The sequence below is a fragment of the Pelobates fuscus genome, chromosome 5 (genome assembly GCF_036172605.1).
Source record: "Pelobates fuscus isolate aPelFus1 chromosome 5, aPelFus1.pri, whole genome shotgun sequence".
Classification (NCBI taxonomy): domain Eukaryota; kingdom Metazoa; phylum Chordata; class Amphibia; order Anura; family Pelobatidae; genus Pelobates; species Pelobates fuscus.
Genome location: NC_086321.1, coordinates 6,862,636 through 6,881,316, shown reverse-complemented (window position 1 = coordinate 6,881,316; position 18,681 = coordinate 6,862,636). Strand labels below are relative to the sequence as shown.

General features: G+C 40.1%; 2 protein-coding genes and 5 non-coding genes across 10 annotated transcripts in view; all 7 read right to left on the bottom strand.

Annotated features, from left to right (window-relative positions):
- The window catches only part of LOC134610562 (von Willebrand factor A domain-containing protein 5A-like), a 180,589-nt gene that overhangs the window by 120,323 nt on the left and 41,585 nt on the right, over positions 1 to 18,681 (bottom strand). The gene's annotated exons all lie outside the window — the stretch shown is intronic.
- On the bottom strand, positions 223 to 294 carry TRNAT-CGU (transfer RNA threonine (anticodon CGU)). The gene has a single exon. It is a non-coding gene; the product is annotated as a tRNA-Thr (tRNA).
- TRNAA-CGC (transfer RNA alanine (anticodon CGC)) lies at positions 1,765 to 1,836 on the bottom strand. The gene has a single exon. It is a non-coding gene; the product is annotated as a tRNA-Ala (tRNA).
- Positions 3,567 to 3,638, bottom strand: TRNAT-CGU (transfer RNA threonine (anticodon CGU)). Its single transcript has one exon. It is a non-coding gene; the product is annotated as a tRNA-Thr (tRNA).
- TRNAT-CGU (transfer RNA threonine (anticodon CGU)) lies at positions 5,369 to 5,440 on the bottom strand. The gene has a single exon. It is a non-coding gene; the product is annotated as a tRNA-Thr (tRNA).
- On the bottom strand, positions 7,169 to 7,240 carry TRNAT-CGU (transfer RNA threonine (anticodon CGU)). The gene has a single exon. It is a non-coding gene; the product is annotated as a tRNA-Thr (tRNA).
- Positions 13,241 to 18,681, bottom strand: part of LOC134610561 (von Willebrand factor A domain-containing protein 5A-like) — a 47,025-nt gene continuing 41,584 nt past the window's right edge. For all 4 annotated transcript variants that reach the window (XM_063453548.1, XM_063453551.1, XM_063453552.1 and 1 more), the window contains one exon: positions 13,241 to 13,419. In XM_063453548.1, coding sequence (XP_063309618.1) covers positions 13,340 to 13,419 — 80 coding nt within the window. In that variant the 3' untranslated portion in view covers positions 13,241 to 13,339. The remainder of the gene's footprint in view (positions 13,420 to 18,681) is intronic.

The following is an 18,681-nucleotide window of genomic DNA, read 5'->3' as shown; positions in this document are numbered from 1 at the left end:
CTGTGTATAAGTAATGTGATTTTTTTATACACTTTTGTCATAATGTCAAGTAGTTTAAGTTTTCCAGCCCGTGAATAGGAGAATCTGTTCCCATTTTATTTTGTTTGACTGAAATCTTTCAGCTAATAGACCTGTGAAGAACTCTTCTATTTTGTATAAAGTATGCATAAATGAGGATTCTGTTGTGTTAATTACAAAGGACAAAACTTTTCCAACTTACTTAGGCACAGATGGGGATTGAACCCATGATCTTTGGTTTACGAGACCAACGCCTTACCACTTGGCCACTGCGCCTTCTTGGTAGCCTGTGTTCAGCTATTTTGTCCTCAACACAAAAACAAGGTCTTGCTGGAAAAGACATTATCAGTGTAACCATCGTAACTTACTCTTATAGCCACATTATGACAATTGTCTTTTGAATTGGATGGCTGTGAACATCTACTGAGAAAGCACTCTGAAATGGTCCATAAGCTGTTTAGAGTCTAAATGATTCTAAATACATAGGATTTTCTCTATCCAAGAGTATACTTTAGGACGAAATTAGCATGCTGTCTTAACGCTGGGAACTCTGAAGATGATTCCACCTGCTGGAAAAGACATTATCAGTGTAACCATCGTAACTTACTCTTATAGCCACATTATGACAATTGTCTTTTGAATTGGATGGCTGTGAACATCTACTGAGAAAGCACTCTGAAATGGTCCATAAGCTGTTTAGAGTCTAAATGATTCTAAATACATAGGATTTTCTCTATCCAAGAGTATACTTTAAGACGAAATTAGCATGCTGTCTTAACGCTGGGTCCTCTGAAGATGATTCCACCTGCAGAACATAATTACATTATAGAAACATAGTACTTGAGTTTTAAAAAGTATTACAATTTCCATTAAGGTTATCCTCCCATTCACATTTTTTGATGGAAAAACCTGCCTATTGTGAATTAAAAATATTCATTTTTCTCCATATGCAAGGGACAATTCTTCTATTTGAATCCAAAAAACATTGACAAAAGTTCCTAACAAGCAAACCATTAATCATATATGGAAGACAAAGAATTTAATTTTGTCCATTAAACTTTTTTTTTTTTAAATAAGCAAACAAGGGTATCCTCCCATACTCATTTTGTGATGGAAAAACCTTGAATTGTGAATTAAAAACAAATTTTTGACAAATTTCCCTAACAATAAAGCCATTAATAATATATGGGAGACAAAGATTTTGATTTTGTCCATTAAACTTTTTAAAAAAAATAAGCAAACAAAGATATATTTCACCCATACAATCCTCAGCTGTATCTATTGATTTTGATAGTGTACGTTATCGAGAAATGTGTCTTCTTCATTGGGTTTGTAATGAAAGAACGTTTGTCTGCTCCTCCAGATGGACCATTCCTTCACCACGTTTTCAAATATGACCTTTGAGATATTTTTGCACAGCCATTTTAATGATCAGGCCTCCAGAGAATTGTGCAAATGTTCTATGTAAATGTCTTTTTACTGCCTTGTTTCTTCTGCAATATTAAAAAAAAACAAGACTTTATTTCTGTGTATAAGTAATGTGATTTTTTATACACTTTTGTCATAATGTCAAGTAGTTTAAGTTTTCCAGCCCGTGAATAGGAGAATCTGTTCCCATTTTATTTTGTTTGACTGAAATCTTTCAGCTAATAGACCTGTGAAGAACTCTTCTATTTTGTATAAAGTATGCATAAATGAGGATTCTGTTGTGTTAATTACAAAGGACAAAACTTTTCCAACTTACTTAGGCACAGATGGGGATTGAACCCATGATCTTTGGTTTGCGAGACAAACGCCTTACCACTTGGCCACTGCGCCTTCTTGGTAGCTTGTGTTCAGCTATTTTGTCCTCAACACAAAAACAAGGTCTTGCTGGAAAAGACATTATCAGTGTAACCATCGTAACGTACTCTTATAGCCACATTATGACAATTGTCTTTTGAATTGGATGGCTGTGAACATCTACTTAGAAAGCACTCTGAAATGGTCCATAAGCTGTTTAGAGTCTAAATGATTCTAAATACATAGGATTTTCTCTATCCAAGAGTATACTTTAGGACGAAATTAGCATGCTGTCTTAACGCTGGGTACTCTGAAGATGATTCCACCTGCTGGAAAAGACATTATCAGTGTAACCATCGTAACTTACTCTTATAGCCACATTATGACAATTGTCTTTTGAATTGGATGGCTGTGAACATCTACTGAGAAAGCACTCTGAAATGGTCCATAAGCTGTTTAGAGTCTAAATGATTCTAAATACATAGGATTTTCTTTATCCAAGAGTATACTTTAAGACAAAATTAGCATGCTGTCTTAACGCTGGGTCCTCTGAAGATGATTCCACCTGCAGAACATAATTACATTATAGAAACATAGTACTTGAGTTTTAAAAAGTATTACAATTTCCATTAAGGGTATCCTCCCATTCACATTTTTTGATGGAAAAACCTGCCTATTGTGAATTAAAAATATTCCTTTTTCTCCGTATGCAAGGGACAATTCTTCTATTTGAATCCAAAAAACATTGACAAAAGTTCCTAACAAGCAAACCATTAATCATATATGGAAGACAAAGAATTTTATTTTGTCCATTAAACTTTTTTTTTTTTTAAATAAGCAAACAAAGACATATTTCACCCATACAATCCTCAGCTGTCTCTATTGATTTTGATAGTGTACGTTATTGAGAAATGTGTCTTCTTCATTGGGTTTTTAATGAAAGAACCTTTGTCTGCTCCTCCAGATGGACCATTCCTTCACCATGTTTTCAAATATGACCTTTGAGATATTTTTGCACAGCCATTTTAATGATCAGGCCTCCAGAGAACGGTTCAAATATGCCATGTAAATGTCTGTTTAAAGTATTACAATTTCCATTAAGGGTATCCTCCCATACTCATTTTGTGATGGAAAAACCTTGAATTGTGAATTAAAAACAAATTTTTGACAAATTTCCCTAACAATAAAGCCATTAATAATATATGGGAGACAAAGATTTTGATTTTGTCCATTAAACTTTTTAAAAAAAATAAGCAAACAAAGATATATTTCACCCATACAATCCTCAGCTGTATCTATTGATTTTGATAGTGTACGTTATCGAGAAATGTGTCTTCTTCATTGGGTTTTTAATGAAAGAACGTTTGTCTGCTCCTCCAGATGGACCATTCCTTCACCACGTTTTCAAATATGACCTTTGAGATATTTTTGCACAGCCATTTTAATGATCAGGCCTCCAGAGAATTGTGCAAATGTTCTATGTAAATGTCTTTTTACTGCCCTGTTTCTTCTGCAATATTAAAAAAAAAAAACAAGACTTTATTTCTGTGTATAAGTAATGTGATTTTTTATACACTTTTGTCATAATGTCAATTAGTTTAAGTTTTCCAGCCCGTGAATAGGAGAATCTGTTCCCATTTTATTTTGTTTGACTGAAATCTTTCATCTAATAGACCTGTGAAGAACTCTTCTATTTTGTATAAAATATGCATAAATGACGATTCTGTTGTGTTAATTACATAGGACAAAACTTTTCCAACTAACTTAGGCACAGATGGGGATTGAACCCATGATCTTTGGTTTACGAGACCAACGCCTTACCACTTGGCCACTGTGCCTTCTTGGTAGCCTGTGTTTAGCTATTTTGTCCTCAACACAAAAACAAGGTCTTGCTGGAAAAGACATTATCAGTGTAACCATCGTAACGTACTCTTATAGCCACATTATGACAATTGTCTTTTGAATTGGATGGCTGTGAACATCTACTTAGAAAGCACTCTGAAATGGTCCATAAGCTGTTTAGAGTCTAAATGATTCTAAATACATAGGATTTTCTCTATCCAAGAGTATACTTTAGGACGAAATTAGCATGCTGTCTTAACGCTGGGTCCTCTGAAGATGATTCCACCTGCTGGAAAAGACATTATCAGTGTAACCATCGTAACTTACTCTTATAGCCACATTATGACAATTGTCTTTTGAATTGGATGGCTGTGAACATCTACTGAGAAAACACTCTGAAATGGTCCATAAGCTGTTTAGAGTCTAAATGATTCTAAATACATAGGATTTTCTCTATCCAAGAGTATACTTTAAGACGAAATTAGCATGCTGTCTTAACGCTGGGTCCTCTGAAGATGATTCCACCTGCAGAACATAATTACATTATAGAAACATAGTACTTGAGTTTTAAAAAGTATTACAATTTCCATTAAGGGTATCCTCCCATTCACATTTTTTGATGGAAAAACCTGCCTATTGTGAATTAAAAATATTCCTTTTCTCCATATGCAAGGGACAATTCTTCTATTTGAATCCAAAAAACATTGACAAAAGTTCCTAACAAGCAAACCATTAATAATATATGGAAGACAAAGAATTTTATTTTGTCCATTAAACTTTTTTTTTTAAAAAATAAGGAAAGAAAGATATATTTCACCCATACAATCCTCAGCTGTATCTATTGATTTTGATAGTGTACGTTATCGAGAAATGTGTCTTCTTCATTGGGTTTTTAATGAAAGAACTTTTGTCTGCTCCTCCAGATGGACCATTCCTTCACCACGTTTTCAAATATGACCTTTGAGATATTTTTGCACAGCCATTTTAATGATCAGGCCTCCAGAGAACGGTTCAAATATGCCATGTAAATGTCTGTTTAAAGTATTACAATTTCCATTAAGGGTATCCTCCCATACTCATTTTGTGATGGAAAAACCTTGAATTGTGAATTAAAAACAAATTTTTGACAAATTTCCCTAACAAAAAAGCCATTAATAATATATGGGAGACAAAGATTTTGATTTTGTCCATTACATTTTTTTTAAAAAATAAGCAAAGAAAGATATATTTCACCCATACAATCCTCAGCTGTATCTATTGATTTTGATAGTGTACGTTATCGAGAAATGTGTCTTCTTCATTGGGTTTTTAATGAAAGAACGTTTGTCTGCTCCTCCAGATGGACCATTCCTTCACCACGTTTTCAAATATGACCTTTGAGATATTTTTGCACAGCCATTTTAATGATCAGGCCTCCAGAGAATTGTGCAAATGTTCTATGTAAATGTCTTTTTACTGCCCTGTTTCTTCTGCAATATTAAAAAAAAAAAAACAAGACTTTATTTCTGTGTATAAGTAATGTGATTTTTTATACACTTTTGTCATAATGTCAATTAGTTTAAGTTTTCCAGCCCGTGAATAGGAGAACCTGTTCCCATTTTATTTTGTTTGACTGAAATCTTTCATCTAATAGACCTGTGAAGAACTCTTCTATTTTGTATAAAGTATGCATAAATGAGGATTCAGTTGTGTTAATTACAAAGGACAAATCTTTTCCAACTTACTTAGGCACAGATGGGGATTGAACCCATGATCTTTGGTTTACGAGACCAACGCCTTACCACTTGGCCACTGCGCCTTCCTGGTAGCCTGTGTTCAGCTATTTCGTCCTCAACACAAAAACAAGGTCTTGCTGGAAAAGACATTATCAGTGTAACCATCGTAACGTACTCTTATAGCCACATTATGACAATTGTCTTTTGAATTGGATGGCTGTGAACATCTACTTAGAAAGCACTCTGAAATGGTCCATAAGCTGTTTAGAGTCTAAATGATTCTAAATACATAGGATTTTCTCTATCCAAGAGTATACTTTAGGACGAAATTAGCATGCTGTCTTAACGCTGGGTCCTCTGAAGATGATTCCACCTGCTGGAAAAGACATTATCAGTGTAACCATCGTAACTTACTCTTATAGCCACATTATGACAATTGTCTTTTGAATTGGATGGCTGTGAACATCTACTGAGAAAGCACTCTGAAATGGTCCATAAGCTGTTTAGAGTCTAAATGATTCTAAATACATAGGATTTTCTCTATCCAATAGTATACTTTAAGACGAAATTAGCATGCTGTCTTAACGCTGGGTCCTCTGAAGATGATTCCACCTGCAGAACATAATTACATTATAGAAACATAGTACTTGAGTTTTAAAAAGTATTACAATTTCCATTAAGGGTATCCTCCCATTCACATTTTTTGATGGAAAAACCTGCCTATTGTGAATTAAAAATATTCCTTTTCTCCATATGCAAGGGACAATTCTTCTATTTGAATCCAAAAAACATTGACAAAAGTTTCTAACAAGCAAACCATTAATAATATATGGAAGACAAAGAATTTTATTTTGTCCATTAAACTTTTTTTTTTTAAAAATAAGCAAAGAAAGATATATTTCACCCATACAATCCTCAGCTGTATCTATTGATTTTGATAGTGTACGTTATCGAGAAATGTGTCTTCTTCATTGGGTTTTTAATGAAAGAACTTTTGTCTGCTCCTCCAGATGGACCATTCCTTCACCACGTTTTCAAATATGACCTTTGAGATATTTTTGCACAGCCATTTTAATGATCAGGCCTCCAGAGAACGGTTCAAATATGCCATGTAAATGTCTGTTTAAAGTATTACAATTTCTATTAAGGGTATCCTCCCATACTCATTTTGTGATGGAAAAACCTTGAATTGTGAATTAAAAACTAATTTTTGACAAATTTCCCTAACAAAAAAGCCATTAATAATATATGGGAGACAAAGATTTTGATTTTGTCCATTAAATTTTTTTTAAAAAATAAGCAAAGAAAGATATATTTCACCCATACAATCCTCAGCTGTATCTATTGATTTTGATAGTGTACGTTATTGAGAAATGTGTCTTCTTCATTGGTTTTTTTAATGAAAGAACGTTTGTCTGCTCCTCCAGATGGACCATTCCTTCACCACGTTTTCAAATATGACCTTTGAGATATTTTTGCACAGCCATTTTAATGATCAGGCCTCCAGAGAATTGTGCAAATGTTCTATGTAAATGTCTTTTTACTGCCTTGTTTCTTCTGCAATATTAAAAAAAAACAAGACTTTATTTCTGTGTATAAGTAATGTGATTTTATTATACACTTTTGTCATAATGTCAATTAGTTTAAGTTTTCCAGCCCGTGAATAGGAGAATCTGTTCCCATTTTAGTTTGTTTGACTGAAATCTTTCAGCTAATAGACCTGTGAAGAACTCTTCTATTTTGTATAAAGTATGCATAAATAAGGATTCTGTTGTGTTAATTACAAAGGACAAATCTTTTCCAACTTACTTAGGCACAGATGGGGATTGAACCCATGATCTTTGGTTTACGAGACCAACGCCTTACCACTTGGCCACTGCGCCTTCTTGGTAGCCTGTGTTCAGCTATTTCGTCCTCAACACAAAAAGAAGGTCTTGCTGGAAAAGACATTATCAGTGTAACCATCGTAACGTACTCTTATAGCCACATTATGACAATTGTCTTTTGAATTGGATGGCTGTGAACATCTACTTAGAAAGCACTCTGAAATGGTCCATAAGCTGTTTAGAGTCTAAATGATTCTAAATACATAGGATTTTCTCTATCCAAGAGTATACTTTAGGACGAAATTAGCATGCTGTCTTAACGCTGGGTCCTCTGAAGATGATTCCACCTGCTGGAAAAGACATTATCAGTGTAACCATCGTAACTTACTCTTATAGCCACATTATGACAATTGTCTTTTGAATTGGATGGCTGTGAACATCTACTGAGAAAGCACTCTGAAATGGTCCATAAGCTGTTTAGAGTCTAAATGATTCTAAATACATAGGATTTTCTCTATCCAAGAGTATACTTTAAGACGGAATTAGCATGCTGTCTTAACGCTGGGTCCTCTGAAGATGATTCCACCTGCAGAACATAATTACATTATAGAAACATAGTACTTGAGTTTTAAAAAGTATTACAATTTCCATTAAGGGTATCCTCCCATTCACATTTTTTTGATGGAAAAACCTGCCTATTGTGAATTAAAAATATTCCTTTTCTCCATATGCAAGGGACAATTCTTCTATTTGAATCCAAAAAACATTGACAAAAGTTCCTAACAAGCAAACCATTAATAATATATGGAAGACAAAGAATTTTATTTTGTCCATTAAACTTTTTTTTTTTTTTAAATAAGCAAACAGACATATTTCACCCATACAATCCTCAGCTGTATCTATTGATTTTGATAGTTTACGTTATTGAGAAATGTGTCTTCTTCTGGAGATTGTGAGACTCCTATCATGTTATTATGGTGGTTTCCAATCCTGTGACAGTCCAGGTTGAGTATACTAAACACAATGTAATGGCTGTGATCAGTGTTCTTCGGCAAATAAAACAACCCAAAAAAACTACTTCCCTTTTGTGGTATATCTTCAAAATTTCCCCTAAATTCAGCATAAAACCTGCTTCAGCCAAGTGCTTCCTGCCTTGTGGAGAACACTGTCACTGATAGTTTGTGGGTACTCAAACCCAAAAGATGAAATAATGTCTTTGTAGATAGACATGATCTGGAGATAGACATGATCTAGAGAAGAAGGCGGTAGAGGACAGATAGGACTTTTATTTCTAAAATAAAACACAAAAAATAAAGATACACTTGTGCATTTCCAAAAAATTGTTTAATTACAATTTACTCATTTTCAAATTTTGTCAGAAATTGTCAATTTATCTGATCTAGGACCTCCTTAAAGTGAGACCGGATGACGACTGGGAGGAGTGCTCCTCTCTAGACCAGACGGGCTGGTGGGGACAGGGGATGTGCCCCCATGATTTCTGTGCTAGTTAATTTCCCGTGTTACTTTTCTTTTAAAACATGAGTCTCTAAAAGTGTTGTATTACCTACTGTTACATCTTATTAGAAATAATTTGATAGACTGTGATGAACCTGCGAGTCCTGATAAGAGATTAGTTCTCCTTATAATTGTCCTGCGTGACCCACAAATGGTTGTTGACTTGGACTTGCGTGTCCATCAGTAACGTTTGATGCTTTACTTTACAACCAATAAAAAGCCTATTAATTAAAAAGGTTTTAAAAATTGACAATTAAAAATAAAAAATAAATTTAGAAGAATTTCAGACGTCAGTATTTTGATTACTCCAAAGGATACTGTGACGAAGTGCCCTTCGCCACTTTAACCTGGAGAGGCCCGCTTGCCTGCCTCCTCCCCTGCGACTATGGCCCTGGACTGTATTGCACTTTAAACACTATATTTGGGCATATGGATTTGTATTAGGCTGACTCTAGCCCTTTAACTATGCTGTAGGTCTGGACTGCTAATATAACCGAACAGCCAGGGGATTTATACGAATATATTGCATGGGAATACCATTACTGGAGAATGCAGCCGTTCGTATGATTTCATACGAATTCTTTGTGCTCTGAATAGGTGGCTGCCATTTCGGGACTTTACACGTGTAAACACCATCTTGCGCACAAACAGCGGGGTTTGCCTGTGAACGCATGGAACTAAAAACGGATACGCAAACAGGTGAACACCGCTGAGTCCTCCAGACCTCCATAAATTCGTACTGAAACTACCGAACGTCCCACCGTTCGGTAGTTATACTTAATCGTCTATGGGGATTTCAGCAATCACGGAGATGCGAATGGATGGCAAGAATTTCGTATCTTTTGTTCATACGAACGGAGACCGACCACAAGGCCAAAACTCATGGAACTATTTTCGGCTAGTTGGTCTGTGCTGTCGGTCAAAACTTTGGAACTCTGTATCTCCCGAACCATTCATCCGAATGGGCTGAATTTTGGATATATTGTTCCCCTGAATGAGAGTACATCCAGAACTTGAGTAAAATATTGTACGTTATAATTATGTTATGTGTTTATCTGAGGGGAGGAGACGTGGGGGTGTTAACATGCATATGATTGGTTAATTTCAACCTCCCCCTGGGAGTGTCCTGTGTGTACCTTTTTGTAATAAAAAGCAGGCTGGGTGTTCCAGTCCTCAGTTCTTCTGGACCCTTCAAAACGTAGCCTTGTCTCGTTATTGGAGGGAATTGCTGTATCACACTGGGGATTGCTATGCTCTGCATATTGCCCCTGAGCTTTCAATCACTTAGCTCTTTTAAGAGCTTGTTCCGGATACGCTCTCCTGGAGGAGAGGTCTTCCCCACACGGTCCTGAATGCTGGAGGTTCATTCCAGGGTGGAAGGAAGACGGCGCGGCTCCAGTTAAGCTACGGCGGTTGTGGAGCCTGCGGTGGTTGTAGTGTCATCTGCAGTGCTTGGAGTCCTCGGAGAGCATTCATCAACGGAGGGTACTCGGTCGGAGTACACGGAGCTCCGTTACAGATACCAATTTGGATTCTGTCTAGTAGGCAACTTTTTTTGGTATTCTTATGAGGATTGTAATAATTAAAGGGTCAAACCAAAACTCTATATTTTAAAATTAATAACCCCCTATACACGCTAAAAAAAAAAAAATAGGTTTAAAATACGTTACCTGATATTTAGTGCTGGGGATGGGTGGGGCTGTGCTATACTGTACTATATTGGCTCAGCAACATGTGTGTTGGATAACCATTGTCAGGGTATTTATATCGGCAGACATTTTGTGCTATGATAGAAGTACAAAGTGTATATTCTGAAGTCAATCTAAATAGACCAGACTCCATTTTGTATCTTCAAGTTAACAAAGAGACACAACATTTCTATCCTCTCTCTAAAACTGACCGCTTTGCCCAAGCTGAATGGAATGTGTAGTATATATAAACAACCAAATAGATAAGAGACTGTCTAGGTACTAATGGAATATAATAAATTCTAAAAACCCAGACCTGGGTGACAGGATTAAATAATTAAATTTTTCTTTCGATATTGTACAACGTCCCATTATAGTTTAAGGTGAAACTTAGTTCACAAACTATCAATTTTAGGAATTATAGCAGAATTTGCAGACGCATAGTCTGAAGAAATTCTCTTGATCTGACAGATAAAATAAGTTATAGGCCACATATAGATAACGTAAATGACGTCAAAAATAGCCACCTGGAAAAGTTAACTCTTTCCTGATAGGTATGTTTAGTGGGACAATACTGCCCTCTAGAGTTCAAATACGAGAATGGTTACCTAGAAGGCAACCACACCCCACATTTGTGATTGGCTATCACTTAGAGGAATTTCCCCTTTAAAAAGTTAAGACAAGGGAAGGTCGAAAAAAAAAAAGATTGAAGAGAGAGACATTACAACACTCTCGGGAGATTCGAGATTGAGGAGAGAGATCCAGGCAGAATCGGACACTCAGAAAATCAAGACACTCCATGCAGAGAAAGAGACCCATGACACTTAGCTACCTGAGAACATCTGATGAGAAAATATCTACTTAAACTGGTAAATATACTAGCATTTAATTAATTAAAATTAATTAAATTAATAGCATGATATATGACTGGATAAATCATGATTAGATTTCATATTTAGAAATCTTAATTATTAAAGAATATATATATGGTTATAGCATCCTATCTGCAGCTGGGATTAACATAGCCATTAATGTATTTGTGTGATTAATATCACGTTAGCATATCATGACCATTTATCCAGCTGTATTTATTGGCTCTAAAATAAGAAAATATCTATTTAGACAAATTAATTAAAATATCAGCTTATGTAACATAGTAAGATTTCTCATTGGATGCAAGGAAATGATTAAAGACTGACTATTTAAATATTTTTATTTAAAAATCACACAAGAGTAGATCTTAAATCCCTAGAAGAGGTCTAGCCAGCATTGCAAGGGTTATTTCTAAACTGCCAGCAGAAAGTCTTTATGTCTTTATTGCCTTACGCTACACACTGAAGAATTCTCTGTCCCAGTGAAACTTTCACATTCTCTCTGTGAAGCCTATCGTAAATCAATCTTGACACCTAATGCTTTAGATTTTAAACTACGTCTTAGTCATTAGGAAATGTTTGTTTTAAATTACCATATTGTATTGCATATTGTTATGCTGAAATTCCATTGATTATTATCATGCATGTTACTTATATTATCATTTGAATATAAAAATAAATAAATTATCTATTTTTATAACAATTTGTGATATTAATTATGTGATATAAATTTCATTTAACACGATAACGATTAGGGATCTGAGAATTGAAATAGTGGGCAATCTCTCATCTGTTTACCATTATTATCCCATAAATATCCCCACACCATCGAATACATTATTACATGTATTTCAGGCTATATCATACACAATCCCACCAGCTGCAGATTTTTAATGGTTAAGAAGAGCTGGAAATTATATGACACAGGCGGAGCTGTATTCCTGGCAGTTTGGTTCCCTGAATGTCTGAAACTGTTGACTAAAAGCTTTTGCCAATTCTTTGTTCTCTAATAAAATTATTTTCACAAACCCAAACTACAACTTAACAGGTTTTGTGCCTTTAGAACAAGATCCATTGAGCCAGCCTTCATGTACAGATAATTAGAAATATTTTTAACCAATTAATGTGGTGTTAGAGATTTTAAACTACTCCATTTTGGTCCAACTCCTATAAAATCACTTGACTTGCTGAAGTGCTATAAGTGTAACTGCATTGTCTCTCCAGGCTTATTATATAAAAAGGCCAGTTTTAAGTGGGGAAATAAATAAATAAAAATCAGCACTTCAGTGAATCCCCTTAATAAAACCTCCTGGCCGTCAGGTAGCCAACAGGGTTTCCGGTCACCATCTTGAAACTGAAATTCTAAAACAGAAGTGTGGGAAAAAAATACATTTAAAAAAATTCGATAAAATATTGTGTGGACCTTGTACTATTCCCTGTGGTTGCCTGTACATTTGCTCCATAAAAGCCAGGGGGAGCATTAGTCAGTGTTCGCACAGGGACCCTTGAAAAGAGACCAGCTGTTGCCCATGTTTCTCTGGTTAGAACTTTACCCGAATGGCGATCCCGTTCTACCAAACAGATCTGAGTGATTTTTGGATATATTGGACCCTCAGACACTGGCTCTTCAGGGATACAAGACTTGTGGGGTTCCTGTGAAAATAACCGTTTCGGAGTGTTTCATGTGGTTTCCTGAACCCGAGAGATAATGGAGTTCTCCAGGTTAGACTTCATTATCTCTCAGACAGACGCCTGGGAGGGGTTGTGTCCTCCATGCTGGGGGTCTGTGCATAAAAAGCCAAGCTTTGAGCTGAATAAACTAGTTAGCTCCCAAAACTGAATGGACTATAATCACTGAACCCAGCTCCAGAGTACTTCAGCAAGAGATTCGGTCTCATGATTGTGTTACACACCACACACACTTTATCACTTTATCACTTTTTTTATTTTTTTTTTATTCCGCTAACAGAAGGAGGAGTTGCATGGTAGGAACTTTGAACTTTACTAATAACATTCTGAACTTCTGCAAAATTCCAGCCTCTTTCTATACTGGAGGAGGAGCTCCTCTCTACGAACGATGCTCACAGTCCAAAAACCTTCGGCTCTACTGAAGACTTCAACAACTCATTCCCAGCTTTCACCAGTTCGCCCAAAGAAGAACCTGTTCCAATTTAAACAAACAAGGTTGGGTGTTCAATAAATTGTAAACGGTTTGGAATTAAAAATGAATTAAGAATGTTAGGCCAAGAAGGTGGAACTAAAAATATAGCTTACTTGGCTAAAGAAATTTAAGTGTGAACAGTCAAACCACCCCCCCCCCTCCCCCCCAAAAAAACAAAAACACAACCACACTACTACAGTCTATATATGTATTGATGCACGATTTAAAATATAGAATTGGCTTCCTTTTAATATCATATACAACATTAAATGACCCCCCCCCCCTCAGCATTCTAAAAGGATTAAGTATTAAAAAAAAAAAAAGTTAAAAATTACTCCACCCCCTCCACACTTGCCTGATTTCAGCAGGCATGATCCACAGTGCTGGGCCTGGCGCCTCCCCCTTCCACATTAGTTCTTCCCCATAGGAAAAAACATTGGCTCAATGCTTTCATATGGGTTTTTTAAATACACTCTGTCCACAGAGTCAAACTCTTTGAAACAGCAGGAGGCGCCTCTAGTGGCTGTTTGGTACAGTCTCTACAGGGAGTCTTAACACTAATGTAAACATTGCAAATTATCTGAAAATACCACGTTTTACATTACAGAGTTAGGGGAACAGGGAATATTTACAGAAACCAACCCACAACAAAAAGACATACCTTACCATCAAGACCTTCTGCGATATCACTAATAAAAATATTAAAGCAGCACTGTCATGGCTGAATCCCGTTTCCCTCCCGCCTCCACTACATCCAATTGACCCCCTAGTCACCCCCAAATGCCCCTAAGCCCCCGAGATTACCTATTTATCTTTATTTTCTGCCCCGATCTATATTCAGGGCGCCGCCATCTTTGTGTGGGTAGGTGTAGTCCCTGTGGGACATGTCATCTGCCCACACTAGATAGACTGAGATTCCTGCACATGCCCCATGAAACACCTGGACATGCGAACGGGAATTTCATCTATTCATTCATTCATCCATACATCCATCAGACAGACTAATGAATGAATCGAAAAATCAGATGAACAAACAAACACTGTATCGGTGTTCGTTTGTTCGTTCAGTTTGTTACAAGGAGGGAGCTACCGGCACGGTAGGCCACCCCCCTATCTTTATTTAGGGCCCCCACCCACTGCTCAGGGGTGGGGGCCAGGGGGAGAGGACAGTAGGTCCCCCCTTATTGTTATTTAGGGGGCCCCCCACCAACCGCGCAAGGGGGGGGGAGGATAATAGTTTTTTTTTGTTTTTTTACAGTGAGCAGCCACAGGCTGTTCACTGTTTAATAGACATGCCCCTACTCGCGGTATAGCAAGTAGGGGCATATTATTTACTAATACTAAGTAATCTTTACTTAGTATTAGTAGTAAATTTGGCTGAAAGACCAATTTAGGTCTTTTAGTAGATAGCTCCCTGATACCGTGGGAATTAGGGAGTTATCTACTAAGCGGCTGCAAGATGCAGCCGCGGCAATGAATAAGATCGGAGTTTCATTCATTAGAATGAAATTGTGATCCGAACAAAGTGCCGAATTGCGTTCTAAAACAAACGAACATACTGTTCTCATTCAGTTAGAACGCAATTCGGCAGTTTCGTCTAAAATGACAGGAAGCATCGCAGGAACACAGAGGAAAGGTAAGAATTATGGGAAAGTTGCTCTGCCCACGGAAATGAAGTACACTTTGCTCCTCCGCTGGTCAAGCGGAGGAAACCTCCATAAGGCAAAGAGTCCCTACTTTGTCTTATGATTTTAAAGAAAACTAAAGAAGACAGGAAGAAACAGAACAGATCCTGAGAGAGGGGGAGAAGAGGAAGAGATTGAGGAAAGGTAAGTTCGGCATGACAGTGCCGCTTTAAAAAGAGAATGGGTCCAAGTACAGATCCCTGAGGTACCCCACTGGTAACAAGCCCAAGCTTCGAATATACTCTGTTGACTACAACTCTCTGTTGCCTGTCACTCAGCCACTACCTCACCCATTCAACAATATTGGAATCCAAACTCAAAGATTGCAGTATATTGATAGGCCTTCTATGTGCAACAGTGTCAAAAGCCTTACTGAAATCAATGTAAGCAATGTCTACTGCACCACCCTGATCTATAATTTTAGTTACCCAATCAATAAAATCAATAAGATTGTTTGGCATGATCTCCCTGAAGTAAACCCATGTTGTCTCTGATCTTGAAATCCATGAGATTTTAGATGTTGAACAATCTTACCATTAACATGGTTTCCATTACTTTCCCCACTACTGAAGTAATGCTTACTGGCCTATAGTTGCCTGACTCCTCCCTACTACCTTTCTGTTCTGATTGGTTTGTAAGCTGTGTGTCCCTGTCCCCAACAATGTCCATGTGGGCGTACCCCTCGCTTGGGGACTTGTGGCACCATTAAAATTCAGTTCCTGTTTACCTTCAACACAGAGCCTCGTCTTGTGCTTGTAGGGGAAAGCTACACCTGCTATAATCCCTGCACTTGGGATTGCTCTTTGGAGTGCTACAATCACCTGCTCTTTTAAGAGTAGCCTGCTACACTCTATGGAGTAGAAGAGGTTCACCCACTGGAAGCTGGATCCTGGTCTTGGGTCCAGGGTGTGTAGAGGACGGAGAGTTCCCAGCCAAGCTGTAATGCTGGACGTGGGGACTGCTGTGCTGATTGTGTCAGGTGGAGTGAGCACTAGGAGCATCGGTTGGCACAGGCACCCGGCTAGGGTGCCAGACGGTCCTTCACAAATACATCCTAGCAAAACCTCTGAACTGCTCACTGAGAACATTTGTTCCCTTTTGAGAAAGATGCAAACCATCTTTTTTGTACAGTTTATTTCCATTCCAAACAGAGCCACCATGAGAAATAAAGCCAAATCCTTGCTCCCGACACCATTCACCAAGCCACAAGTTAAAGTCCCTAATACGCATCCGCCTGTCATTCTGAGTGTTATGCACAGGAAGAACTTCAGAGAATGACAGTGTGGAAGCAACCTGCTGTATATCATTGTCAAAAACACTAAAAACTTGCTTAACCTCTGAAACCTCATTGCAAGCCAAATCATTTGTCCCTAGATGGACAAGTACATCCAATTCCCCTTCCTGCTTTGCTCGCTTGACAATATTGTTATGGATAGAAATTAATGCAGGTAAAATGTGTATTTACTTTGTATACCTGTTTTCAATATTTACTCAAAATGGCTGCTAGAGCACCCCCTCTCATCGACTGAAAACATTGTGTAACAAAATAGCGTCAACATCTGGAGTAAAATCCCGAGATGGTGACATCACACTTTAGAGGAAGTGCGTTAGATAAGCCACTTAACCAATTAAAGATGTATTCTCTGTTATCTTGCATATGATGTATTTCTGCCTTTATAAGGAGCTTGCCGCCCCCCTGATTAAACATTTCAGAGTTTTTTTATTAATCTGAACTTGTGTCAGTGTGATTTACTCAGCGTGCATGCATTCCATTTTAAGCAATCTGGACAGTGGGCAGATATTCAAGCAAACACTTTGTTTGATCTAAAACAACATCTCCTGTCTCTGAGCAGTAGCTCTGGGAAGACACCTCACAAGACCACCATGGTCCATCTCCACACCTCTTATGATGGAATCCCCCAACAACAACTGCTTTCTATTAGACCTCACCATAGTCTCCAAGCCCGCCTCACCACCACCACCAGCCTCGGTGCCTGAGCCCGCCTCACCACCACCACCACCACCAGCCTCGGTGCCTGAGCTCACCACCACCACCACCACCAGCCTCGGTGCCTGAGCTCACCACCACCACCACCACCAGCCTCGGTGCCTGAGCCCGCCTCACCACCACCACCAGCCTCGGTGCCTGAGCCCGCCTCACCACCACCACCACCACCAGCCTCGGTGCCTGAACCCGCCTCACCACCACCACCACCAGCCTCGGTGCCTGAACCCGCCTCACCACCACCACCACCAGCCTCGGTGCCTGAACCCGCCTCACCACCACCACCACCAGCCTCGGTGCCTGAACCCGCCTCACCACCACCACCACCAGCCTCGGTGCCTGAGCCCGCCTCACCACCACCACCACCAGCCTCGGTGCCTGAGCCCGCCTCACCACCACCACCACCCTCGGTGCCTGAGCCCGCCTCACCACCACCACCACCACCAGCCTCGGTGCCTGAACCCGCCTCACCACCACCACCACCACCAGCCTCGGTGCCTGAGCCCGCCTCACCACCACCACCACCACCAGCCTCGGTGCCTGAGCCCGCCTCACCACCACCACCACCACCCTCGGTGCCTGAGCCCGCCTCACCACCACCACCACCACCAGCCTCGGTGCCTGAGCCCGCCTCACCACCACCACCACCACCAGCCTCGGTGCCTGAGCCCGCCTCACCACCACCACCACCAGCCTCGGTGCCTGAGCCCGCCTCACCACCAGCACCAGCCTCGGTGCCTGAGCCCGCCTCACCACCACCAGCCTCGGTGCCTGATCCCGCCTCACCACCACCACCACCAGCCTCGGTGCCTGATCCCGCCTCACCACCACCACCACCAGCCTCGGTGCCTGAGCCCGCCTCACCACCACCACCACCAGCCTCGGTGCCTGAGCCCGCCTCACCACCACCACCACCAGCCTCGGTGCCTGAGCCCGCCTCACCACCACCACCACCAGCCTCGGTGCCTGAGCCCGCCTCACCACCACCACCACCAGCCTCGGTGCCTGAGCCCGCCTCACCACCACCACCACCAGCCTCGGTGCCTGAGCCCGCCTCACCACCACCACCACCAGCCTCGGTGCCTGAGCCCGCCTCACCACCACCACCACCAGCCTCGGTGCCTGAGCCCGCCTCACCACCACCACCACCAGCCTCGGTGCCTGAGCCCGCCTCACCACCACCACCACCAGCCTCGGTGCCTGAGCCCGCCTCACCACCACCACCACCACCACCAGCCTCGGTGCCTCAGCCCGCCTCACCACCACCACCACCACCACCAGCCTCGGTGCCTCAGCCCGCCTCATCACCACCACCACCACCACCAGCCTCGGTGCCTCAGCCCGCCTCATCACCACCACCACCACCACCAGCCTCGGTGCCTCAGCCCGTCTCTCCACAAAACCACTAGCCTCGGTGCCTCAGCCCGTCTCTCCACAAAACCACTAGCCTCGGTGCCTCAGCCCGTCTCTCCACAAAACCACTAGCCTCGGTGCCTCAGCCCGTCTCTCCACAAAACCACTAGCCTCGGTGCCTCAGCCCGTCTCTCCACAAAACCACTAGCCTCGGTGCCT